Source organism: Bos taurus, chromosome 10 (assembly GCF_002263795.3).
Source record: "Bos taurus isolate L1 Dominette 01449 registration number 42190680 breed Hereford chromosome 10, ARS-UCD2.0, whole genome shotgun sequence".
NCBI classification, from domain to species: domain Eukaryota; kingdom Metazoa; phylum Chordata; class Mammalia; order Artiodactyla; family Bovidae; genus Bos; species Bos taurus.
The window spans coordinates 79,424,852-79,450,620 of record NC_037337.1 but is presented as its reverse complement, the minus strand read 5'-3'; the positions used below and the strand labels follow the sequence as shown (position 1 = coordinate 79,450,620).

The following is a 25,769-nucleotide window of genomic DNA, read 5'->3' as shown; positions in this document are numbered from 1 at the left end:
TCTAAGTAAATGGAGCAATGATTAGAGACATGGGTCCTGTTGATCCAGGCCTCAAAAGCATAGCTTGAACCTTTTTAAAAATTGAGTAAGAAGCCACTAAGTTATTCCTGAGCTATAAAGCCCTTAAATTCTTTCTACTATATATTTTATAGCAAGTGTCATCAACAGGTGGCCTGTATGTCACCATTACCCTTTCCAGACATTATTAATCAATCAGAGCATGCCTACTCATTGAGTGGTACAGGCCCAGAATCCTTAACATGGTGCTCAGGGCATGCACTACCAATCAATTGGAGTTGCACAAGAGACAGGCCTTTTCACCTTCTTTAAAACATTAACATTGAAAAACATTTTTAAATAAAAAAAAACATTAACATTGGTCCTCCAGGGAGATCCTGCCAAACTAGGTCCCAGGATCCTGCTGCTGCTGCTAAATCGCTTCTGCTGCTAAATCGCTTCAGTCGTGTCCAACTCTGTGCGACCCCATAGACGGCAGCCCGTGAGGCTTCCCCATCCCTGGGATTCTCTAGGCAAGAACACTGGAGTGGATTGCCATCTCCTTCTCCAATGTATGAAAGCGAAAAGTGAAAGTGAAGTCGCTCAGTCGTGTCCAACTCTTAGTGACCCCATGGGCCGCAGCCTATCAGGCTCCTCCATCCATGGGATTTTCTAGGCAAGAGTACTGGAGTGGGGTGCCATTGCCTTCTCCTAGGTCCCAGATCCTAAGGCTCCCTAATTCCAAACAGCGTTGGAAGGAGATGGAGGAGGAAACAAGCCTCCCTGTTAGAACAGTCCAGATCACATGAGGGCAGCCTAGGAATAGTTCATTTACAGGACCAGGCATAAGAAGAACTCAGCTTCCGAAGGAAAAAGAAATCACCAAGCCAAGTGGTCTAGAAGTGCCCTTGACTGCTCAGGGCTTGATTTCACTCCTGGTCCCATGTGGGGCTCAGAGCCTCAGGAACCTGCCCAGGCTGCCTCTTCCACCTGCCAGACCTTCGCCCTCTGCCCGGCTTCCAGTCCCTCATGCAGTTCTGGGGCTGGGGTGGGTACTTTTGCCTACTGTCCAGGGAAGGAAGGTCTCACCGGAGACTTGTAGTACATGATCTGTCCCTGTCTCAGCACAAACCAGCGCCTCTTCCACGTCTTCACCCGGCTCCCCATTTTCAGCAAGTAGCCCGACTTCTCCAGTGACTCCTGCAGGAGTGGAAGGGTGCAGGGCAAGAAGGGGAAAAATCACTGGGGTTCCTGGACATCACACAGGCCAAAAGGGCCCAGCAGAATCGCTGCTTTGTCATCAATTAAAACAAACTATCGAGTATCTACTGTGTGTGTCGGACATGACTTAGCGACTACAACAACAACAACGTGTGTTTTCAGGGAACTGCCCGGCTAAGGGTGCAGAGAGAGGTCATAAAGCATGGGTGGTCCTGCTGGCAGGGGGAGACAACACATGACCGTGAGGAGGTGGTGGATCAGGGGCTGTACAAGCGAGAGGCTGGCCAGGGGAGGCTTCCAGCAGGAGCCATACCTGAACCAGCCTTGAAAGGAAATCAGCCTTTCCTTCGAGATGAACCCAGAGGAGGAAGGAGGCCATTCCAGGCAGCAAGGAAGAGTGAGAGAAGAGTTTGGGGAACATGAGCTGAGTGGGGGAGGAGAGTCTGTGGAGGGGGAGGGAAAGACAAGACAGGGCAGCACAGGGGTGTGGAGCAAGGGCTGGGGAATGAGCCACCTGGATTCACTGCCGGCTCTGGAGCACAACAGCACACCTGAGCCTCAGGCTTCTCATCCTCGAGGTGGGGTAATAAGCCTGAGATGACTGTGAGGACAAATGAGACACGGCATGCAAAGCCCTGAGCATGGTGCCCGGCACAGTAAGAACTCAATAAATACACTGTTAGCGCTCACAGCATTCCCGGGTCAGCGTGGTGCTAAAGAGGCAACACGTGTAAACTCCTCCTGCCCCACGGGGCCCCCCGGGCCATAGTGATGAGGTCTGAGTGCACCTGACCTCGTAACTGCATACCCCCCGCCCACTCCCCGAGGCCTCACAGCATCAGTGGCAGCCCCCAGGCCCCGCTGTCCCTTCGCCAGTCCCAGGGACCCCACAGCTGCTGCCTGGGCCTCCTACTGGCGGTCCGCTCCCACCCAGCCCTGCCTTGGCCCCGTGGGGTGGGAGTGGAGCTCCCAGCTCACCCCGCCCGGGCCCAGCCCATCAGTGGAATAGGATGAGGTGCGCTGCAGTTTGTGCTCAGGCTCAGAGTAGTCACTGTCCAAGGAGCAGGCATCCGGGGGAATGGCGTAGTCACCCTCGGAGCTCAGCGAGGACACGGAGACGCCTGTCCAAGGGAAGAGGAGTCCAGGCCTGGGTCCACACCCTCTTGGCTAGCCCAGCCTGGGAACTGCAGGGCCTTCCTCACCCGCCAGGGACCCCCAAGTAGGACTGCCCATGGGAGGAGAGGAGGGGCCCGTCATTGTTTCATACCCCTCCCACCCCCCTCCTCCCTACCTCTCTTGATGGCCCGGGGGCTGCCCAGTCCACTGGTTTTCCTGGACTCAGAGCAGGGGAGTGAAGTTCGGAAGCTAGCCTGGGAGCTGCAGTCATCATCGGACCCAGAGGACTCGTCCACAAAGGGCACCGTGCTGATCTGCGTGGCTTTCTGCAAGACAGGCCCCCTCCCCACTGCAGCTCCTGCTGCAAAGCAAGCCCCACCCACCTGCACTTTCACTCCAGCTCCATGTGCCCCGGTGTGGCCAACACAGCCTGTCTAGCGCATGGGGACGCCTCCACCCAGCTGGAACACCCAAAAGACAACTGTCCCCTCCTGACCTGATCACCTTACCCCTGCATCCTCACCTCCATGCTTCTCTCTCCCCCACACACCACGTGGTCCCCAGGGGAGCTGCCCACTGGGGCTGAACAGCTGGCCACTGGGACCCTTGCTCCCTGCCACTAGGGGGCCAGAAAACCACACCACCGGCCAAGGCTGAGACTGGAGCTTTAAAAGTGGGTGGGGATGACAAATCGAGATCATAGTAAAAATTTTAAAAGACCAATTACTTCAATGTTGGGGAAACTGTGCGGAAAAGGATACTCTCTATAGTGTGATAACATCTTTTTAGGAGGTTATTTGTCACTACCTGTCACAATTTAAAACATACATATTATCTACCCATAAATTCCACCTCTAGAACTAGGTCCTTATGTATATATAAGTGCACAGAGAAGTATTTGCAAGGTGATGTTCATCGCAACATTGATTTTAGAGATAGAGATGACCCACACTGTGAATCAGGGGAGGACAAGTTAAAGTCGTTATGGGGCGTCTATACCAGGGATACTGGACAGCCCTAAAAAGGGAGGCAGAGCTGTGCCGCCTGTGGAGGTGGGGCAGGAAGACCTGACACATGGCTGGGTGCAAAAGCAACGGGCAGACTAACATGCATGACGTCATCCTCTGTGTGTGTACACGTGAGAGAGGGACAGAACATTTGTAAACACATCAGAGGGCATTACAGAATAAACACCAAACCATCAGTGATAGCTGCCTCTAGGGTTAGGAGTAAGAGGAAATTTCACTTTGGGCTTTTTATCCTTCTACAAACAAGTTTTACAAAGTATTACTGTTATGATCTCAAAAAACAGTAACAAAAACAGATCAAAAAGTATACGAAAACATCATGTTGCAGCAATATCTGATTTTTGTTAAAAAAAAAAAATATATATATATATATAGAGAGAGAGAGAGAGAGAGAGAGAGAGAGGGACTTCCCTGATGGTCCAGTGGTTAAGAATTCATCTTACAATGCAGGTGACATGAGTTTGATCCCTGGTCAGGGAACTAAGATTCCACGTGCTGTGGAGCAACTAAGAGTCTACGTGCCACAGTGAAAGATGCCATACGATGCAGTAAAGATTCCATGTGCTGTAACTAAGACCCGAGGCAGCCAAATAAATAAATGTTTTTCTAAAATGTAGAAAAGTTATGGGAGTATATATGGGAATACATGTTTGAACACATAAAAAATTCAGGATGGAACCCCACTGGTCTCTGGGACAGACATGTGAAAAGATGAGAAGAGGTGGAGCAGGCATTGGTTTAACCTCTAACTTTTTACTTTGCCCTCCATCATAATCTTTCACATTTTTGTAAATGTAGAATTTTTCTAATAAAAACCTAATAAAGATATTGCTATGCACCAGGAACTCATATAGTGTTGTAGGTCAATTATACTTCAAAAACAAAGAAACTCATAGAAAAAGAGATCAGACTTGTGGTTCCTCAAGTGGGGGAATTGGATGAAGATGTGGAGCATAATAGTTTGACTTACATACATCACGAAATGGCTTACTAAGCCATTTGGAAATAAGTCAATTTGAAGTATAATTGACCTGCAACACTATATAAGTTTCTGGTGCACAGCAATATCTTTATTAGGTTTTTATTACCTCAATAAAATTGGAAGAAAAATTAAAAATAGATTTAAAAAAATCTAATAAAGATAAATGAAATGATACATGGTGTGGGGGGCAGGGCAGTAGTGGAGCAGGCACTGAGCTGCCTGCCTAGAGTTACATGTGTGTTCAGAGGCCTGACCCTAGAGCTCGACTCCAGCCACTGCCTGCAGATACGGGTGGTGGTCAGCAGGTGAAGGGAGGGCCTTTCTGGAGGAGGACAATCCCTCCTCCAACAGCGGCTTCTTACCCCCTTCAGGGCTGTGTAGACAGGCACGGCGACGTTCTTGTAGACAAGGCCAGAGAATGGCCCAGGTGATGCCAGAGCAGGAGGGCTTGAAGCTGAAGGGGCAGGAGAGAGGAATGAGATTCACTCCGGTGACATAACCCAGGAAGGGGTGGGAGGGAGGCAGAGACCTGAGCGGCGCCAGGAGGAGAGAGATCCGCATAGACAGCATTCCCTGAAACAAACAGCACTCTCGACAGACCGGAAAGACCGGGTGACAGATACCAGGACGAGGGACTCTTGCCAAGGTGAGTTACACGCCATGTGACTAGCGGCGCTCGCATCACTGTGGGGCCGCTGTGGCGGGTGACTCCGGAGCCACACACAGCAAGGGGTGGTGGCTCCTTCAGCCCACAGTCCTCGCGCTGCGGCAGGGAAGGCCAGCGCAGGTGGACGGCTGCTGGAGGCCCCGCCTCCAAAACCCCTTCCATCTCCGTAATTGGCTACAACTCTGTTCACGCCCACTCCCACCCTACACTGGATGAGCAGAACCCTGCAGCTTCCTTCTCCCTCCAAGGGAGCCCTGGCCACGTGCTTTCACGTGAACCTCACCTGTTGTGGGAAGGAATGGGCTGCAGGTGACCTGGCCTGGGTGTAGCTCAGAGTCCTCTCCTCCACGCATGCCCACCCTGCCCGCCACAGGAGCCACTTGGGACTCACCGCAGCAGGTGGCATTACTTCTGACAGGCACTTCAGACAGCCGCATGCCGGACGTGGCCACAGCGTAGATCCGGCTCTCCTGGAACAGGGCGGTGGCAGGGGGTCAAGGCCCATGCACCCCACCCACCTCTGTGCCCATCCCGGCCCTTGGCTTTGGAGGCCGGCAGACCTGGGTCCACATTCACGCTTAGCCTCCAAGGGTAGGGGTGGGGGGATCTGGGGGCAAGTTAACACCATTTCTGGACCTCATTTTCCTCGGCTTTAAATGTGGGCTTCCCTGGTGGCTCAGTTAGTAAAGAATCTGACTGCAATGCAAGAGACCCAGGTTCGATCCCTGGGTCAGGAAGACTCCCTGGAGAAGGAAATGGCAACCCACTCCAGTATTCTTGCCTGGGAAATCCTATGGACAGAGGAGCCTGGCGGGCTATGGTCCATGGGGGTCACAAGAGTTGGACACGATGTAGTGACTAAAACCAACCAACCAAAATGGGCATAATAAATAATACCTTTCAGACTGTTGTGACAATCAAATGAAATTATCAACAAAAACATCTAACGCCTAGAACACAGCCAGTGCTCATCAGGTGATATTCCCTCCCTCGCTGCGGCCCTTCCCCTTGGGGCAAGAAGTTCAGGAGGAGGGGGGACCAGGACCTGTTTCTCTGCATCTTAGAGCCCTAGAAGTTGGGGCACTGACAATGATGAGGTGAGAGTCCCATGGCAAGGACGTGCCCTTTTGTGAGCCAGTTGTTAGAAAACTGAGACATCGTTTTTCCCTACGGCAACAATGTCATATCATGGTTAGGCTTTAAGCTCAAAGTCCTAGCTCACTCAGACTCCTGAACCCCACCACAGAAGACAACAGGAATGCCCACCCCAACTCTTCCCTTGCCCCTCAGGGTTCCCTGGTTCTGAAGCAGGCCCACAGGCCTGGGGAGCTTTCCTTAGGGTTTGGATCCCTCCCAAACAACCCAGAAGTCCTTTTCCATATCTCTTTTCCACTCAAAGTAAAGGGAAAACAAAGGCCCCTTCAGGTGACATGTGAGGCACAGGGACTGGGAAAGGTTGTTGGCCTGGTTCTTGGGGTTGGGCTAGGAAGCGGGGTGGATGCTATATCAAGGCCACTCCAGAGAGGAGTGGCAGTGCTGGGGCACGTGGGAGAGGGAGGAATGAGCTGGCAAGGGCTGGAATGAGAGCCTGCGGTACCTGCAGGCAAGGGAAGGGAAATGATGGGCAGCAAGGAGGGATTACGGGGCGGGGGTGGCACTGGGCTGGGGCAGGGAATTCTCTGCTTATGTAGGGCAGATAAACTGGGTCCAAGTGGTAAAATCAGGCATAAAAGAGATTATTCCTGCCAGGAATAGTTGTGGAATTCAACTACAGATAGGCCTCTGACTTCACAGACAGAAAGTGAAACTTGTGGGATTTAGGTTAAACAAATGCAAGAGTGTTTCACAGAAGGTTACCTGATGCCTAACTCAGACTTCCCAGATGGCAGTGGTGGTAAAGAACCCACCTGCCAATGAAGGAGACACAGGAGACGTGGGTTTGATTCCTGGGTCAGGAAGATCCCCCCGAGGAGCAAATAGCAACCCACTCCAGTATTCCTGCCTGGAGAATCCCATGGACAGAGGAGCCTGGTGGGCTACAGTCCATAGGGTTGCAAAGAGTGGGACACGACTGAGCCAACTGAGCACACAGCCCACGATGCCTAACTCACAAGGTTATTTTGCAGACTATCAGAAAAAGGAACTCTAAATCAGCAAATCAGTCCATCTGACTCCCTCAGATTGAGAAACGGCCTTCCCGCAGTTTTCAGTCTCAATTTTTCCCATGTGGTTACTGCCCAGCTGGCCCCACCCAAGAAGAGACGTTGGGTTTTCTGGCCATTATGGTTCCCTAAAGTGACAAGCCCACTCTAGTACTCTTGCCGGGAGAATCCCAGCGTCGGCAGAGCCTGGTGGGCTGCCGTCTATGGGATCACACAGAGTCGGACACGACTGAAGCGACTTAGAAAAAAAATGACAAGGGTGATCCTATCTCACGGACGGAAGGAGCTGAGCCCTCCTGCCGAAAGCTCCCTTACTGCCCACCTCGGCTTTAGCACTCCAAAGCATCTGGATTTACAAGATGGCAGTGAACCAGACGAGGAGAAGGCAATGGCACCCCACTCCAGTACTCTTGCCTGGAAAATCCCATGGATGGAGGAGCCTGGTAGGCTGCAGTCCATGGGGTCGATAGGAGTCGGACACGACTGAGCGACTTCACTTTGACTTTTCACTTACATGCATTGGAGAAGGAAATGGCAACCCACTCCAGTGTTCTTGCCTGGAGAATCCCAGGGACGGGGGAGCCTGGTGGGCTGCCGTCTATGGGGTCGCACAGAGTCGGACACGACTGAAGCGACTTAGCAGCAGCAGCAGCAGTGAACAAGACGAGGGATGGTTCTGGTGGTATTCTAACCTCTCTTGGCCCCTGCCCTGTTTCCAACAACCTCTCCCCTTGCTGTGAGCCACTGCTGCACCTACTCATCAAATACACATTAACACACTGAATCCTCAGGGCAACCCTGTAAAGCAGGTACTACTATCCCCATTTTATAGAGAGGGGAACTGAGGCACAGACGTTCAGCAGCTCATGCTAACTCAGAGCTAGTGATTCAGTCCTTCTTGTTTGATCCTAGGTGCTCTTAGCCACCACACTGAGCCTCCTTGGAGACTCACAAAGATTACAAGAGAAAACAGGCATGCAGCTTGGCTGTGGCCCAAGTTCAGGAAACAGCCGGCCACCATCTGATCATCAGAAATCTTTGCTCCACCCCTTGTGGGTGGGGTGGTCTGGGCACCACAAAAGTGGTCATATCATCAGCCAGGCCCCTCTGTCCTGTCCCTGAGGGAGCTTCTTACCCAGGATGGAAAGCGGTGCAAGGGGGGTGTGGGTGGTTTGTTCTCCAAATCCACTTCCTCCAGCTCTGTTCCTTGGGCCTCCTTCTCCCCTACAGGGGGTTGTTCCTCCATCTCCATCTTCTCTGGTTCCTCCCGGAGCTTGGCTCTGACCACCCCCTTGGGAAGGCTGTGGGGGTGGAAGGCTGAGAGGGTCCCCACCTCAATGCGCACCACATGGCTGAAGTGCCCAGGGCCTGCCTGAGGCTGGCTGTGGTGCCGCTTGGCCAGCTGGATGCTGTCCCGGAGGGTGCTGGGAGCCCGGGCCTTTGGCAGGGTCAGGCTACAGCCGGGGCCACCTTCCTTGGCAGAAGTCTTCGTCCGAGGGAGCGTCCCTCCCTGAGCAGTGACCAGGCCCTCACCCCAGGAAGCCAGAGCATGCCTGGGGGTACGAGGCCTCAGGCACAGCTGGCCAGGAGAGCCCTGTCTTCCCAGATGAAGTGGAAGGGTCTTGGCCTCTGATGTTGCTCCAGGGTGGACTGTCTGGGAACTAGAATCCTCCATGGGGCTTCCTGCTTTAGGAACAGAGTCCTTGCTCTGCAGGGCACCTGGAGAAGGTGCAGGGATAGCTGCCTTCAGGGCACCCTGGGCCAGAGGACCACTGTCCTGCCCCGCTGGCTGGGTCCCTGGTCCCGAAGGGACAGACTCCTGCTCTGTGGTTCCCTGGGGGGCCACCAGCAGCTTCCCCGAAGGTGACATCTGAAGAGCTGTGGTTGGGACAAATATAGGCATATTAAGAGCTCCCCCAATTCAGCCAGTACCCACCACATATACAAGCACCCCCAAGCCCTCCACACACACCCTACTCCCCAGTCCCCACACAGACTGGCCCATTTACCTTCCACTGCACGTTGAAGGGCTCCCACCTGCTCCACCAGGTGCTGATTACAGCTTTTCAGGTGCTGATTCTCCATCTCAAGCTAAAGAAAAATGAAGATTTAGAATACTCAAGCCTACAGGTTTAGACAAATAATTCAAAACGAGATTAAAATCCTTCTCCAAGATCAAATCCTCAAAAAAGAACCCATGGTGCCCTTAACCCAATCCACTGATGACTCTTCTGGGAGCCCTGACCTCTGCCTTCCCTCTGGGCTCCCCGGTTTTGGTTGGGATAAGATTCCATTTGGGAGTCCTCGGGCTTTCTTTTTCTAGGTTGTTTTAACCTTTCCAAATAATGGTGAAATATAACACAAAAAACGCATTCCACACCAATGAATATCTTAACAAATGACTGAAATGAACAGTCATGTGACCACCACACAGGTTAAGAGAGAGGAATCTGCCAGCACCCCAGGCAACCGAGACTCATCCCTCCCCAGTCGCACCGTCCTCCCCGCCCACGGAGGAGACAAGTCTTCTGAGTCCCTAAGACTCATTTCCTTGCTGTCTGCGTTCTACCGTCTAAGTATGCATCCCTACGCTCATTCATGTAGTTGTACCCATTAGAAATTTATGTAAATAGAACTTTTCGCGGTGGACTTCTATCTGGCTTCTTTTGCTCAACACACCATTCATGAGATCCAGCCTCAGAATGGCTGCATTTTCTTGGAAATGAAAGCCAACACACTTTTATTGAGCTTCTTTTAGCAAGAGGTCAGGGCTGTGGAAGATGGAGTAACAGGCGTCAGCTCTGTCCCCAAGGACTTATAGTCTAGCAGGTGACCTGAGTTGTGCACCCACAGAAGGGACAAGAGGCAAAATGAGCAGCTACCTCCCGCAGGTGTGGGTCACTTGTGTCAGGAAAGAGGAAGCCATGATGAGTGTTCGCTCCTCTCCAAACGTTAATTCCCTTTCCTTTTGTTTAGAGCTTTTTTCTTTTTTCCACAGTGCTATAACTTCTAGTCCTGAGTTTCCTAAATAAAGCTGTAGCAAGTGATGAAACTATGAAAGGAGATGGACAGAGGTGGAAGTAGAATGGAGACAATAGGGAGTTAGTGATTAATGGTACAGAGTTTCTGTCTGGGGTGATGAAGAGTTTTGGAAATAGTGGTGATGGGTACACATCACTGTGAATGTACTTAATTCCACTGCATTTGTACACTTTAAACACAGCTCAAATGGTACACTTTATGTATATGTGACCATCAAAAAAAAAAAGTTAAAAAGAATGGCAAGGACAGAGGGTGGATGGTAAGGACCATATGTGCTTCTCTGAGGGAAACTGATGGGATTTCTCAGAAGGGAAAATCCTTCCTTCTCCCCAGACACAAAGCTAGCCAGAAGCTCTCAGGAAACCCAACCCTAACAACAGGAAGGGGAAAGTGAAGTGTCTCCACATCTAAGCTGAGTGGGGGACAAATAGTTAACAAAATGAAAGGCAGGCAAGACCCCAAATACAGATGGAGGCAGAAACACACAGGGGGACCAGAGCAACCCCACACAAGTCCCTCCCAGGTGTTCCCAGACCAGCTTTTAACTCACTTCTGCTAATTTCAGTGTCACCCATTCCTTGATCTTTGCAGCTTTTTCTTGAACAACTTTTGCCTCTTCTGCTCTCATCTGCTTCTGCAAGACGGAAAGGGCCTTTAGTTAGCCATGGCAGTCCCTGGTTTAGTGAATAAATGGAGGTGGCAGGCCCTGAGAAGAAATATTACCGGACAGGATGGAGGTGAGCCAGTACAGAAGACACATTCATTTATGAATATTTCGAAAATATTCTAAAGTGAGAAAGGCCTTCCTAAGCATACTACAAATACAAATCCCAAATAGCCATGAAGGAAAAGACTAATAAATCTACATCATCACTATAAATTACTATACAACCAAAAAAAGATGCCCTTAAACAAAATTAAAAGACTAACTGGATGGCTTCTCTAGTGGCTCAGTGGTAAAGAATCCACCTGCCAATGCAGGAGACACAGGTTAGATCTCTGGTCTGAGAAGATCCCACATGCCATGGAAGAACTAAGCTAAGCCAGTGCACCACAGCCATTAAGCCTGGACTCTATAGCCTAGGAGCTACAACTACTGAAGCTCACGTGGTCTGGAGCCCACACTCTGCAACAAGAGAAGCCACTGCAATGAGAAGCCCGTGCTTGTAACTAGAGAGGAGCCCCGGCTCGCCATAACTAGAGAAAAGCCCGCACAGCAACAAGGACCCAACATACAGCTCCCCCCCAAAAAAAACCCAACTGGGGGATGATTTGCAACACAAATGATTTACATACAAAGGGGATAATTTGAAATGATCAAACCAATAAATTATGCAAAGGATATGAATAGGAGATAACAGCAAAATTAAGCTAAAGAAACCCATGAAAAGCTGCGCAATCTTAATTATAATTTTAACAATGCAGATTAAAGTGAATAGACTAACACAACCTAAAAGGTTGACATAACCCCAAATTATCAAGGGCGTTGGAAAACAGCTCACCTCCTACATCCTGGCAAAGCTTTTTGGGGGAAACACTTGATAGTATTTGTCAACATTTTACATGTCCATACTATTGATCTAACAAATCTAATGCTTAGGAATCATTAGTTGCATTGTTATTGGATAAAGCAACAAAAACAAAAAAACCCCTCAAAACTGGAAATAACCTCTAAGAGTCCACAAATAAGGGTTTGACTGAATAAACAAAATGAAAATGGAACGCTGTGCTCTGATACACAGGAAATGGTCGCAAAGAACAGTGATTAGTGGTGAGGAATGGAAATGAAGGATGATGCCAGAGGGAAAAATGCTGTCATTTTATATCCTTCTGGTCCATTTGTATTTTTTACCATAAGCATGTATTACCTTTACAGTTAAAACTCAAAAAATAAAGGTAAATTAGCACATGAGTGCAATTCCCTCAAAATAATCAATAGTATACAGTGATCCCTCGGTATGTACCGGGATACTGGTTTCAGGACACCCTGCAGATACCAAGATCCGTGGGTGCTCAAGTCATCAGATAAAAGAGTGGAGTACAGTCGGCTCTTCCTACTGGTGGGGTTGGCATCCACAGATTCAACCAACCACAGACCTGATTCCACAGATGTGGAGGATCTTTATATACCCTTTTCTATATAAAAGGGTACTCCGCCCTTTTATATAATGAACTCCAGCATCCGTGGATCTTGTTATCTGTGGGGCGTCCTGCAACCAGTCCCTTGTGGATACAGAGGGCCCACTATAAAGTGAAAAGTGAGGTTTGCATCTGAAGAACAGCAGCCTAGGGAAGAACAAAATACAGGCTGTGGGGATCTGCCTCTGCCTCTGAGGCTGATTTGCTGCTGGGCACTGCGCAGGCTCCATCATCCCCTGGTGATGTCATCTCTAAAATGGGCAATGACACATCTCCCTTCCGGGTCATATTGAGGATGAAGGGACAGAATGTGCACAGCACAGCGCCTGAGGAGCAGGTGATAACCCGTTCCAGAACGAGTTCCCTGCTCTAAAGAGCATGGAGACAACTGGTGTCTTCTCAGCCGTTCGGAGACCACCTGGAACGACTTTGGTTACCCTTCTAGGGGAAAATGGCCTCGAAACTATAAGATGATGGATGTAAGCCCCAAACAAGAGGGTTGGTGGAAATGAGATGGGGCTATGAATATGTCTGACTCAGTATTTCAGAGCTGGAGAACTGGTAAGCTTTTCTAGTGCAGTGGTCCCCAACCTTTTTGGCACCAGGGACCAGTTTCGTGGAAGACAATTTTTCCACGGACTGGGGTAAGTGGATGGGAGGGATGGTTTGGGGATAATTTAAGCACTTTATTATGGGCATTATTTCTATTATTATTACAGTAGCTCCACTTCAGATCATCAGGCACTAGATGCTGGAGGTTGGGGAGCCCCTGGAGGTTTGCATACTGGCCACAGGCCAAATCCAGTCTTCCACCTGGGCCTTCCCCAAACAGCCCTGCCCATTCATTTCTGTGTTATCCAAGACTGCTTCCAGGCCGCAGCAGCAGAGTTGGGTAGTTGCAACAATGACCATGTGGCCTGCAAAGCCAAAAATATTTACTACTTGGCCCTCTACAGAAAAAATTTGCCAACCCAACCTAGCCTGATAACCTGATCTTTATGTGGCTATGGAAACTGAGGCCCAGAGGGTGAAATGACTTGCCTCTGTTATTTTATGGCCTGGCTGGGACTAAAACCAGGTCTACTGACTTGCAGAACAGCATTTTTCCTATTCTGATCTGGTCCTAGTATTACCGTGAAAGGATTTTTTCTTGACCTCAGCTTTAGCAGGACGCATTTTGCCCACCCGTGCCAGATGCTGCCACTTTTAACTATGAACCACTCAAAAGAGAAATGTGCATGCGTGCTAAGTCGCTTCAATTATGTCTGACTCTGCGACCCCATGGACTGTAGCCCACCAGGCTCCTCTGTCCAGGGGATTCTCCAGGCAAGAATATCAGAGTAGATTGCCATGCCCTCCTCCAGAAGTCTTCCCAACTCAGGGATCGAACCCATGTCTCTTATGTCTCCTGCACTGGCGGACGAGTTCTTTACCACCAGTGCCACCTGGCAAGCCCCAAAGAGAAGACAGGCACCTAAAATCAATGGGAAATTGACGAAAGATTCCATGTGTCAATATTATACTTTCCCATGATTTTTCAGGAAGACACGGTGCCCCACACTGTGGGAGGTAAAAGCGGAAATGTTCAGTGACTACTGGTGAATGGTTACGAATGTACCTGTGACAGTGGGAAGGCATTAGCAGGATCAGCTGGGAGTTCCATAGACAGTACACATGTGGAAAATTGCAAGTTGTCTGGCCAAGCTATGAAGTTTTTTTTTGTTGTTGGAAACAATGAAGCTCTGGCACCAGGGAAAAGCTGGGTAGGTAAGACCAATGGCAGAGGGGAGGGACAGAATTAGGATGATGTTAATGAGATCATGACGGGGAAGCTGGGTGTATGGGACTGGTGGCGGGGGGTGTCCCAGATGTCCTCTCCAGAACAAAGGTGCTGACTGGCTGCAACACTGGGCACTGGCCTCTCCTGAGTTCTATGCGCTTTTCAGAGGAGGCAGCAACCTTGGTCTCTGCCTACTCAGGTGCATTGAGAGACTTTGGCCAGCCGAGGCTGACAGTCTGGCTCTGTGCTGCTCCAAATACTACATGTCCCACAGGTTGGCAGGGCACATGGTGGAGAAGGAAAAGCTCTCCTGACCAAACACCAACCTCGTGTCTGACACTGTACCCTGACTCCCTGAGTTCATTCTGCCGACAGCCCTATGACATATTACAACCCCTATATTACAGATGTATAAAAAGAAAATCAGCAATTTAAGTCATCTGGTCACAGGTGCTAAAGATGGGATTCAACCCAGATGAGTCAGCCTCCAATTCCGTTTCCCACCACATCCCCTGCCTGGCTCCTCATTCCCCTTCCAAATATTACATCTCCATGCGGATGAACAGCCTGGTGAGGGAGTGAGCCCCTGCCACCAGAGGCTGAAGCAGAGGGGCTCTGCTCAGGGGCTGTGGGCAGCTGCTCCAGCTGCTGCAAAGGGCGCTAGTACTTACCTGCTTCTCCAGCTGTGCCTCCAGCTCGCTGATGAGCTCATCTTTGCCCTGCATGGCTTTCAGCAACTCTTGGTACTTCCGGTGCAGGCTGCCTGCTGAGTCCACATTCATCAGATTGGACAATTTCACCTTCTCTTCCATCACACCCACCTGGAAAGTACCAATTATATCATAGGGTGGGGATGCGATGCCACTGACATGGGATGGGATGCTTCCTGATGCCCCAGCTTGTGACTCCAAGGCAGAGTTCTTACCCAGGGCAATGGGAGCCAATTAATTCAGTGACCATTTATGAAGCCTCATCTGGGAAAAAGAAGGAATTGACGAGGAAGGAATAGCCAGGTGTAGGGCCATCTAACTCTGGGGGCCCCAGTAAGGACAAGCTGGACAGGACAAAAAGTCCTGGAGAGGAAATGCTCCAACCTCACTGTGACAGACGCATTTGCTGCTCATTGAATCTTCATGAACTTCCTAATACTTCTCAGCCATCTTATAGTTAGGTGGCCGTGGAAGTCATGAAGTCAATGGGTCGGAGTGGAACGATGCATTATTTCTGGGCTGAAGTATTTACGAGCTGGTGCACAAGCACCCAGCTCTCTTTCCCTGCCATGGCAACCAAGAAGACTGCATGTGCTAGCTGATTCAGCCGGAAGATGGGGAACTCTATTCACCTGGATCCCCAGATCACTGTGTGAAGCAGAATCCCTGGCTGACCCTCAGTAGAGGTATCATGAATGAGAACTAAATATGATAAACTGTGGACATGTCAGACTCCACAGGTTACCTCAGCATAACCCAGCCTATTTGGACTATGCCACGCATCTGCTCACTGCCCTAACCCTTACCCGAGATTCCCTCATGCCCATAGAAAGCCCCAGGCACCTTTATTTGTTCAGAAGGTCTAACACATGACTGCTGGTTTTCCTCGTCCCAGTAAGAAGCAGGTCTCTCTGGGGCAGACCACATCGGTGTGATGTGTCCATGAGTGTCCATGGGAAGGGTCAGGAAAGGTCATTCTCCCTGCACACTCCCACCATCTCCTCCCCATTACCTGGGTCTCCGCGTTCTCTGCTCTCTGCTCTGCGTCCAGCAGCCTCTGCTCCAGCTCCTGCATCTGCTCAGCCAGAGAGAAAACGAGATATAACTGCGGCGTCCCTGCTATGAACATGGCATCAAGGCAACACACGTGAATTCTGCAGACACTACACACAGGCCAGCTTAAACTACTCCTTGCAAGAGGCTCAAGAATATCAGGGTAAAGATGTCCATGGCAGCCCTGGTTGTTGTTCCGTCACTCAGTTGTGTCTGACGCTTTGCAACCCCATGGACTGCAGCACGCCAGGCTTCCCTGTCCTTCACTATCTCCCAGACTTTGCTCAAATTCATGTCTGTTGAGTCGGTGATGCTATCTCACCATCTCATCCTTCACAGCCCTCTTTTCCTTTTGCCTTCAACCTTTCCCAGCATCAGGGTCTTTTTCAATGAGTCAGCTCTTCACACCAGGTGGTCAAAGTACTGGAGCTTCAGCTTCAGCATCAGTCCTTCCAATAAATATTCAGGGTTGATTTCCTTTAGGATTGACTCATTTGATCTCCTTGCTGTCCAAAGGACTCTCAAGAGTCTTCTCCAGCACCACAGTTCGAAAGCGCCAATTCTTAGGTGTTCAGCTTTCTTTATGGTCCAACTCTCACATCTTACATGACTACTGGAAAACCATAGCTTTGACTGGATGGACCTTTGTTGGCAAAATGCTGTCTCTGCTTTTTAATACACTGTCTAGTTTTGTCATAGCTTTCCTTCCAAGGATCAAATATCTTTTAATTTCATGGCTGCAGTCACCATCTGCAATGATTTTGGAGCCCAAGAAAATAAAATCTGCCACTGTTTCTACTTTTTCCCCATCTGTTTGCCATGAAGTGATGGGACCAGATGCCATGATCTTTGTTTTTTGAATGTTGAGTGTTAAGCCACCTTTTTCACTCTCCTGTTTCACCCTCAGGTAGCCCTGAAGCCTGGGGCAGGTAAGGAGCCCAGAGGTGCTGTCCTCTCTACGGTGAGTGAGAAAACTTGAGGTCTTTCTCCCTCTGGGGGCCCCGGGAAGGGGCAGCAGTGCCACCATCTCTTCCTGGGGCGTCCTCGCCCAACTCTTGCCTTCAGGCTCCTCTCCCAGGCCGTCCTCCCCACAGCAGCGGGCTGCAGGCAGTGCCCAGCCACTGCTCGCTACGTGTCTGACATGGACCCTGCTCCCACGTGAGCCCCCATCATCAGGATGAGGATGTTCCCTCCCACTGGGAATGGCTCAATGGCTGGGGACAAATACTTACTTTCCTTCTCTCAGGATGCCTCTGACTGCAAATGGCATTCATGGATATCCCCTTCTTGATTGTTTTAATCTTAAATAGAGGTTTAAGACACATTTCTTAAAAATTCTTTCTTGCTTCCCGTAGAGGTCTGAGGATCACAGCAATTCTGGAATCTCATGCCAACTGGCCCAAGGAAAGGGACCAATGCTCTTACACACAGAAGCTCATCAGGGAACAGATCTAAGCTAAAGCCTAAGGAGCAGCTCAGGAGCAGTGGGGGCATCTCTGCCACTTCTCGAGCTTACAGCCTACCGAGTGGAGTGGATTTCAGCTCCCACCATCCCCCTGGTCAGGGCTCAGAGGGCACTGCCAAAACCACACGCCATCACATAAAGGCCCTGCGGAAGCACAGCACAGTCACACATTCCATTCTCCAACCAGACGCCAGGGCCTAGTTGAGTCAACTCCTGCTTCCCCTACCATGCCTTGTCTCAGGGCAACAGGTCTGCAGGAAAACCATAGTAGAGGCGTCATGTCCCAGGTGTGTCCTCCGTGCGACTGGACAGGCCTCACGTCCCAAGCGCTGGTCCAGTCCTTGCCCACCTTATCTCTGCAGATTTGGCCTTTTCTCTGGCTACTCAACTTTCTGCATCTAGCATGGACCCTGGCTCGATATTTACCAGTGAACTGAGCAATTAATTTTCTCTCTTTCCCAATCTCTCTTCTGCCTAGGTGAAATTCTGCCTTCAGGCTTTGATTGAAGGATGGAAAAGAAAAGAAGTCCCCCGGTCTGGTGCCAGGCAGTGAAAGGAGGGTTACCCAGGAGCGGTTCAAGTTAGAGAGCCTGGAGAAACTGCTCTCAGGACCACCTTCCCTCATCCATTTTTTCCTCCTTGGAGTTGGGGAGAGACAGATGTTTTCAGTACATGTTCCCTTTGAAAGGACAGAGGATACCAAATAAAACCTCAAGATTTACAACCCAGGGGACAAAAATGCTCCCTGGGCTCCCAACAGACAGGACCATCTTTGATAAGCATTCCTGTGCTCAGTCCAAGGATGTCTGCATCTCCTCTTTCCTTCCTCTCCTGGGTTTAATAATCATGATGGAACCTCTTGACTCAAGCCTGAGACACTGAGTTTGTTCTGGCCAGACTCAGGCATCAATTATAGCCAGATGGCCTTTCCAAAATCAAACAGTCCTTGGGACATCGTAGCTACAGGGGAGGTAACAGCATAGAATAAACCAATCTTATGGTGATAGGCATGGTTGCATAGTGCAAAAAAACATTCTACTTGGTGGAGGGGTGGGGTGGTGGTTGACACATAACCCAGTGACCACGTTAGTACTATATAACCCTTCCCCCTTGGGCACCAGAACTGACTCTTCCAGGAGCAAATCAGGTTCTCTCTCCCCAGAAAGCCGAAATGTGGGATTAAGAGGCCAGAGATGAGAGTCAGGGGACTGCACCAGAGATCATGCACAAACTTTACCAAGTCATGATTATCAGCTAAGTCCTTCAGTTCTGTGATATGTCGCAGGACCTTCCCAATAAATGCCCTATTTAAGCTAGCCAGGGTTGAAATTTCTGCCCACATCAGGAACACCTCTAACTAATACAATTACTAGGAGCATTTAATTTTTAAGAACACAATGAAACACTGATTGGGAAGGCTTTAGATTCTTGACAAGTTTCCTAGATTCACCTTCATTTAGATCTGACATCTGCTCTGTAGCTCAGAAGACATATGATTTCCATAAGAAATGATCACTCATATCCGTGACCTTACACAGTAAAGAAACCATGGTAGAGGGAAGAAGAAGATGCATTTGAGTCTTACCTCCCACTTGGGCATTTCCATTTGGGTCAAGAGTGATCAATGACACGGGTCAGAGCCATAAATCACTCTGTTATTAACGATGTTTGAGCATTCTACCCCCTAAATTTTTAATGTCAGATATCCTTTAGGGTAAGCTATCACTGAAGCAGATGGGAAGGAAGGCGCCCCTGGGAACCTAGGGTCTTCTCCCAGCCTTGGCCTGACTGCCATGTGGTCCTCCTCACCACCCACCCTCCAGCCATTTTTATCTCCTAGGCAAGGGCACTTGAGACTCAAAGCTAAAAGCAGTCTGTATTCACCTTTATGCTGGGGCACTCTCTTGTCTCTAAAACAAATTTCTGAACATTGAAACCATTTGGCACATCCGGTAGTTTTTTAAAAGAGAAGAGTATAAAAGACCATCTATGTATCCATGACTGTGCTCCAACAATTACCAACATCCTGCCATCCTTGTCTGAAGAGAATATCTTTAACATCATGTTTCCCTCCATTTTTATGAAAACGCGTTTTCTCCATTGCTACGGGAACACTCCCAACTGTGCCTATACCTGAGTGTCGATTTTGGAGTTTTCAAACTCTTAATTCCAGGATCGACACAATTCATGACGGCAGATTGTCCCCTGCACTCACTCAAAGGGCCACACTGGGAGATCTGAAAAGGTGATACAGGCAGGCCCCCTTATTTGGGTTCTGTTTCTCCTTTCAGAGGGTTCCCTAGGACTGAGTCCTCAGCTATCCTTTTAGTCTGGGTGACACGCTAGCCAAGGTGGCGTCAGGTTTGGGCGGCTGGCTTTTAGGCAGGATCCACTTTCACCAGCTTCGACTTACACATGAGACTCGTAAGCCATCCTAGAATGGGCTGCAGTGACCTGATGAAAGGTTCTTGGCACTAACCTGGTATTTAATCCCCATGTCCACAGCTCCTTTTGGTGCTGTGAAATACTGGCCCCAAGGCAGCAGGCACCCTCCTGTGCTCCCAGGACAGACCTGCGTGCTGAGCAGTGGTTCAAGCCCGGAGCCTCGCCAGGCTGATCTCAGCTATCCCTCTGAAAAGGCTCAACATTCTTACCATTGCATCACACCCTCTGAAGAGAATGGTACCGGTAGGCAATAAGGCTCTGGAGCCCGGCTGGCCCCACCACAGTGTGACTTATAAATTCCTTAACCTCTCTGAGCCTCAGTTTTCTCACCAGTAGAAAAAACAGTAACGAATGTCCACCTCCTAGGGTTGTGGTGAAGATCACAGGAGATGCCTCACGGCCAGCTCACGTGCATAACCTGGCACTTCCCGAGCAGTTTGCAGATATAAGCTACTTGCTGGATTTTCACAACCAAAGATGGGGCTTAGGACCAGGCAGACCAGTTTCCCTGGGACAGTCCTGTGGTCACCTGTCCTCCAGAATAATGAGTAATAGAGCCTTCCTTTCTCTCTCCAAAGTCTCCTGGTTTACATGGTAAATTACCTGGTCATGCTGCTTATGATCCATCTACAGAAAGAAAGGCTTTAAGTCAGGGCTATTAGCCTACAGAGCATTGTGTAAGACCTACCATGTTGTGGGCATTTAGCCAACACAGATACATCTAAACAAGGCCACTTGTATGTGTCTGGCACTGGCTAAAGCACTTTCAATGTATCAACTCATTCCATCTTCATCCCAATCCTAGGAGGCAGGTCTTGTTATTATCCCTGTTGTACATATAAACTGACGCAGAGGGATAAGGCAATTTGCCTAAGGTCACACAGCCAGGAGGCAGAGCCAGGATTCAAACTCCAGAGGACTGGCTTAGTCTATTATACCCTTAGCTACCGCTGCCCTCACATCCAAATTTCACGTCCTGCAAAAACCCAGACTCCAAAATGCAATCCCCGATTCTCAGCTTCTCCTGAAAACTCAGGAGACCTGGACACGCGACAATTACCTTTTCTTCTGGCGACACCTGGCTTCCTCCTCTAGCTATACAGCACATTCCTTGAATCCTCCCCAGAACCCTCCCACTGAGTTCATAGAAGCTTAGTTAACTTCTGCATTCATAGAAAATTAGTTAAGCCTTTGAAATTACAACCCCCAGTGCTAGCTATTAAATGGTTCTAACTCTGTTGTCATCAAAGACCTTGATTCTCAGCTTTTTGTTTTTTAATATCAGATCCTGTGTTCAACTGAAATCATATTCTTATTCCCATATATATAAAACACACAACTGTGGGGCTGCCCTGGTGTCCGAGTGCAGAAGAGGCAGGAAAGAAGGGACTCCTAAGTCTTGTCTGTGGGTCCAATGGCCCCACCCAGCCCAAAAGTCCCTCTGAGGCGCACAGGGCTCAAGGCTAGAAGGATGGCTGAATGGGGCCCAGGACATGTTCGGGGCAGGAGTTTGTGGCAGTAGATTTCACACCCTCAGGGGCACAGTCATCCACACGGATCTTGTTACAGATCCCTGCGTTGTGCCCACAGAGGTTTTTATTTAGCACGTCTGAGGCATGAACCCAGGAATGTGCTTGAAAAGAAAACCCCAGGTGATCCTGATGCGGGTGGTCCACAGACCACTCTCTGAAAAACGCTAGACCAGCTACAGAATGCAAAGCAAAGCTAACTGACTCCTTTGGGGATGCAAACATCCCAGGGCCAAGCCCCCATCAGTACAGGACTCTTCTCAAATGACTTTATAGGAGTACAAAGCTCTAGCAAGACTACAGTTCCTGGGAAACATTATAGTGGGCCTTATTAAAAAATGGGGGTTAGGAGAATAAAAAAAATTCTCTACACTCACACGCACATGCATGCACACCCTTAAACATAGTGAATAAAAGTTCTAGAAGGCAAATTGGATCTATCAGCAAGGAGATCTGCTAAGGCTGATTCTGTGATGACTTTATGCAGACTTTATTTCCAACTAGTCCTAATTAGCCCTAGTGTTCTCCTTTTATATAACAGTACCGGCCTTCTCACAAATTCTGAAGTATATAAGGATGTTTTTCTGGGTTCTGTGAACTATCTTGCTCTGTCAAGCTGGTGCCTAAACTGAATCACTGCCTCTGTATAATCCTTGGTCAGAGTGGGGAAGAGCAATAGTCATTGTTCCTTTGTTTAAGGGACTGAACGGAACCATTGATACACACACACACACACAAAAAAAATCCTGAAGTACAAATTTTTGGTATATAAATATAAAACTGAGTTACTGTATTTCAAAACCTTGGCTGGAGAAACCAGTAAGAGATTCTAGAAAAAGAGGAAGTGCGTACAGACCCACCAGAACAGGCCTCAGGAAGACCTGCCTCGGTTAAAAATATTCAAGCTAAAAAATGTGGGATATTTTATTACATAAAGTCCTCTCTTTAACAGATCCACTCAAATCCCCTTTGGAAGCAGAGAGGGAGTAAATAAACAAAAAAATGTTAAACTCGTTTTAGTCCTCATATTGATGCCATGTACTCATCATGATAATTCCTACGAAGCTCTGTTGCAGATAGATGCCATCCTCCCACTTTTCTGAAGGGAAAACTGAGGCACAAGGTTGGCAAGAATGAACAAAGTCCAAGGGACTTTTAACACATCCAGCTCTTAGGACAGCATCAACTTTTAGATTGATCTAGGCTTCCCTGGTGGCTCAGAGGGTAAAGGGTCTGCCTGCAATACGCGAGACCTGGGTTCAATCCCTGGGTTGGGAAGATCCCCTGGAGAAGGAAATGAAACCCACTCCAGTATTCTTGCCTGGGAAATCCCACGGAAGGAGGAGCCTGGTAGGCTACAGTCCACAGGGTCGCAAAGAATCGGATACGACTGAGTGATGACTTCACTTCACTTCACTTTAGATTGATCAGATTAGCTGTGACTTCTTCAACACAACCAAGAGAGCCAGAAAAACGGCTCCCGGAAGCAGAACAAGACGCGACCTCCAAAACATGAGCCATTCTCTCGACTCCTGTGCCAGACGGAAAGTGAGTCCACAGTTCACCTGGCCCCCGGGATGGGTGGCCCTGGCAAGGGCACAGCAGACCGTGAGAGGCGTCCCAGCAGAAACAAGGTCTAGACCTGTCTCCCCTCCTCCCATCTCCCCTCCTCCCGCTCCCTCCCCTCTCTCACCCTTCAGTTCAGTACAGTTCAGTCGCTCAGTCTGACTCTTTGCAACCCCATGAACCGCCGCACGCCAGGCCTCCCTGTCCATCACCAACTCCCGGAGTCCACCCAAACTCACGTCCATCGAGTCAGTGATGCTATCCAGCCATCTCATCCTCTGTCATCTCCTTCTCCTCCTGCCCTCAATCTTTCCCAGCATCAGGGTCTTTTCAAATGAGTCAGCTCTTCATATCAGGTGGCCAAAGGACTGGAGTTTCAGCTTCAGCATCAGTCCTTCCAGTGGACACCCAGGACTGATCTCCTTTAGGATGGACTGGTTGAATCTCCTTGCAGTCCAAGGGACTCTCAAGAGTCTTCTCCAACACCACAGTTCAAAAGCATCAATTCTTCGGCGCTCAGCTTTCTTTATAGTCCAACTCTCACATCCATACATGACCACTGGAAAAACCATAGCCTTGACTAGACAGACCTTTGTTAGCAAAGTAATGTCTCTGCTTTTTAATATGCTGTCTAGGTTGTTCGTAACTTTCCTTCCAAGGAGTAAGTGTCTTTTAATTTCATGGCTGCAGTTACCATCTGCAGTGATTTTGGAGCCCAAAAAATAGGTGAGGAATTATCTGGCAGCCTTGACATTTTTTCTTTTTTAAAAAAATTTGGTTTTCAGCACAACGATTTCATGTGTCAAATGACAATTCTGAAAGAGGGAGTCAGGTATGAGCAGGCTGTGTGATGGGGAAGAAGGAGGGCTCCTTCCCAAGCCTTAGCAGCCAGCGGGTGGCATCTGATCACAGGCAGGGCCCGTCCCCTGGGAGACACGCAGGCTCGGCTTGCTCTGCACCACTGCCAGCGGCGAGTGAGTGGCCATCAGTCATCCAGGCAGTGCCATCTCCACGAGCGGGCGGGCTAGTGGGCTAACTGTGTGGAACAGTGGCAGTGGAGGGGGCAGGCAGGTGAGGGGGTGGGGCAAAGGGACCCAGCTGACCTGGCTCACCTCGGTGCAGGTGGGTGCTGATGATAACTAAGAAGTAAGTTCTGGGAGCAGGGACAGGGATGGCGACCAGGGCCCAGCCCCAGCAGGAGCTCTCCTGAGAAATCTGGGTCATCTCTTCCTAGGACCTGAAACTTACCTTGATGTACTGGGGAAAACCTCTAATGAATTGCAGAATCTGGCCTACTGGTTTGGGGAATGACAGCAGATGACAAGAGCGGCCTGACATTGAGCAACGCGGTATTTATGGCCTTAAGGTTTCCTGCCAAGAGGTCCGATGTCAGGCTAATGCCCTAACCCTGCTTAAGTCTTCCAGCCCATGATTCCTAGTCAAGATTTCTTTCTCTCCCTTCTCCACTCCTATACCCCCAGGCTCTTCTGCCCTGAGTCTAAATACTTCTCCTTTCTTTACTCAAGTCCCACCCTGAGCCCCCAAGGTCTTATGGGAGAGCGTTCTGGTTGCTTAGATGATAAGTACTGGTACTTAGAGAGCATTCTGGTTACTTAGCAAATACAGTCTGGAAGAAAAGAAAGGGCTGATATTATACTCTGTTGGCCAAAGGGTTCGTTTGGGTTTTTCCGCAAGATCTTATGGAAAATGCTGAGTGAACTTTTTAGCCAACCCAATAGAAGTTCAACCTCCCCAGATCCAAGGGGCTGTGGAAAAAGAACATGTTTATTTATAATGTGTTTAAGGCCACTGGGGAATAGGGGAGGAAAGCATTTAAAAACGCTTTATTTTTCTATCATGAAATGTTTCAGGCCAACAGAAACGCATAGACAATAATTTTTAAAAAAACACGTATCCACTATTCATCTTTGTCAAATCTTAATTTTTGTCAGATCTGCTTCTGACTTTTTATGAAATAAACCTCTACAGACAGCTGACGCTTCCAGTGTTCCTCTCTCCAGTGTTACTCCTCTCCTTTGTATGTATGTACCCTACACTTGACTATGTTTACATTTTTACCTCATTTGTAAACACCCCTCAACAACAGACATTACTGTTTTGTGCAAGTTTAATACTTTATATAAACTGTAGTTTTGTATACATATTCTTCTGATCCTTTTTGTTCAGTGTTGGTTTTTGAGATTTGTTGATCTTAAACATATAGCTTTACTTGACTCATTTTTAACTGCAATGTAGTATTCCATTGCACAAATGCACTCAACATAGTTACCCAATCACGTTGATAAACATTTAGAATATTTTCAACTTTTCATGCATCAATGCTGCAATAGACATTCTTGTATAGGTCTATTTATGACCAATATATTTGGATTCCTTATTTTTTTTAATTGAAGTATAGTTGGTTACAATGTTGTATATGGATTTATTTCTACTGCTGCATTTTGTGCTTTGTATTTACTCCTTATTTTCTATATTCCTGTTTCTCTTCCCTGCCTGGATTTAATAGATTTTATTCCATTTCCAGTAGCTACTCTCCTGATTGGAAAGTCATACATTCTATTTGTTATTTCTATTATTCTAGACACAGATGACATCACCCTTGTGGCAGAAAGTGAAGAGGAACTAAAGAGCCTCTTAATGAAAGTGAAAGAAGAGAGTGAAGAAGTTGGCTTAAAACTCAACATTCAAAAAACTAAGATTGTGGCATCCAGTCCCATCACTCTATGGCAAATAGATGGAGAAATAATGGAAACAGTGACAGACTTTATTTTCTTGGGCTCCAAAATCACTGCAGATGGTAACTGCAGCCATGAAATTAAAAGACGCTTGCTCCTTGGAAGAAAAGT

General features: G+C 48.7%; 1 protein-coding gene across 5 annotated transcripts in view; it reads right to left on the bottom strand.

Annotated features, from left to right (window-relative positions):
• Positions 1–25,769, bottom strand: part of PLEKHH1 (pleckstrin homology, MyTH4 and FERM domain containing H1) — a 58,707-nt gene that overhangs the window by 15,616 nt on the left and 17,322 nt on the right. For 4 of the 5 annotated variants that reach the window (XM_010809568.4, XM_024998096.2, XM_010809567.4 and 1 more), the window contains exons 3-12: positions 15,857–15,919; positions 14,806–14,955; positions 10,766–10,849; positions 9,183–9,264; positions 8,309–9,051; positions 5,403–5,481; positions 4,707–4,798; positions 2,510–2,660; positions 2,197–2,339; positions 1,087–1,197 (exon numbers count right to left, since the gene is read on the bottom strand). In XM_010809568.4, coding sequence (XP_010807870.1) covers positions 1,087–1,197; positions 2,197–2,339; positions 2,510–2,660; positions 4,707–4,798; positions 5,403–5,481; positions 8,309–9,051; positions 9,183–9,264; positions 10,766–10,849; positions 14,806–14,955; positions 15,857–15,919 — 1,698 coding nt within the window. The remainder of the gene's footprint in view (positions 1–1,086; positions 1,198–2,196; positions 2,340–2,509; positions 2,661–4,706; positions 4,799–5,402; positions 5,482–8,308; positions 9,052–9,182; positions 9,265–10,765; positions 10,850–14,805; positions 14,956–15,856; positions 15,920–25,769) is intronic. The other variant, XM_059890899.1, reaches the window with a different exon arrangement.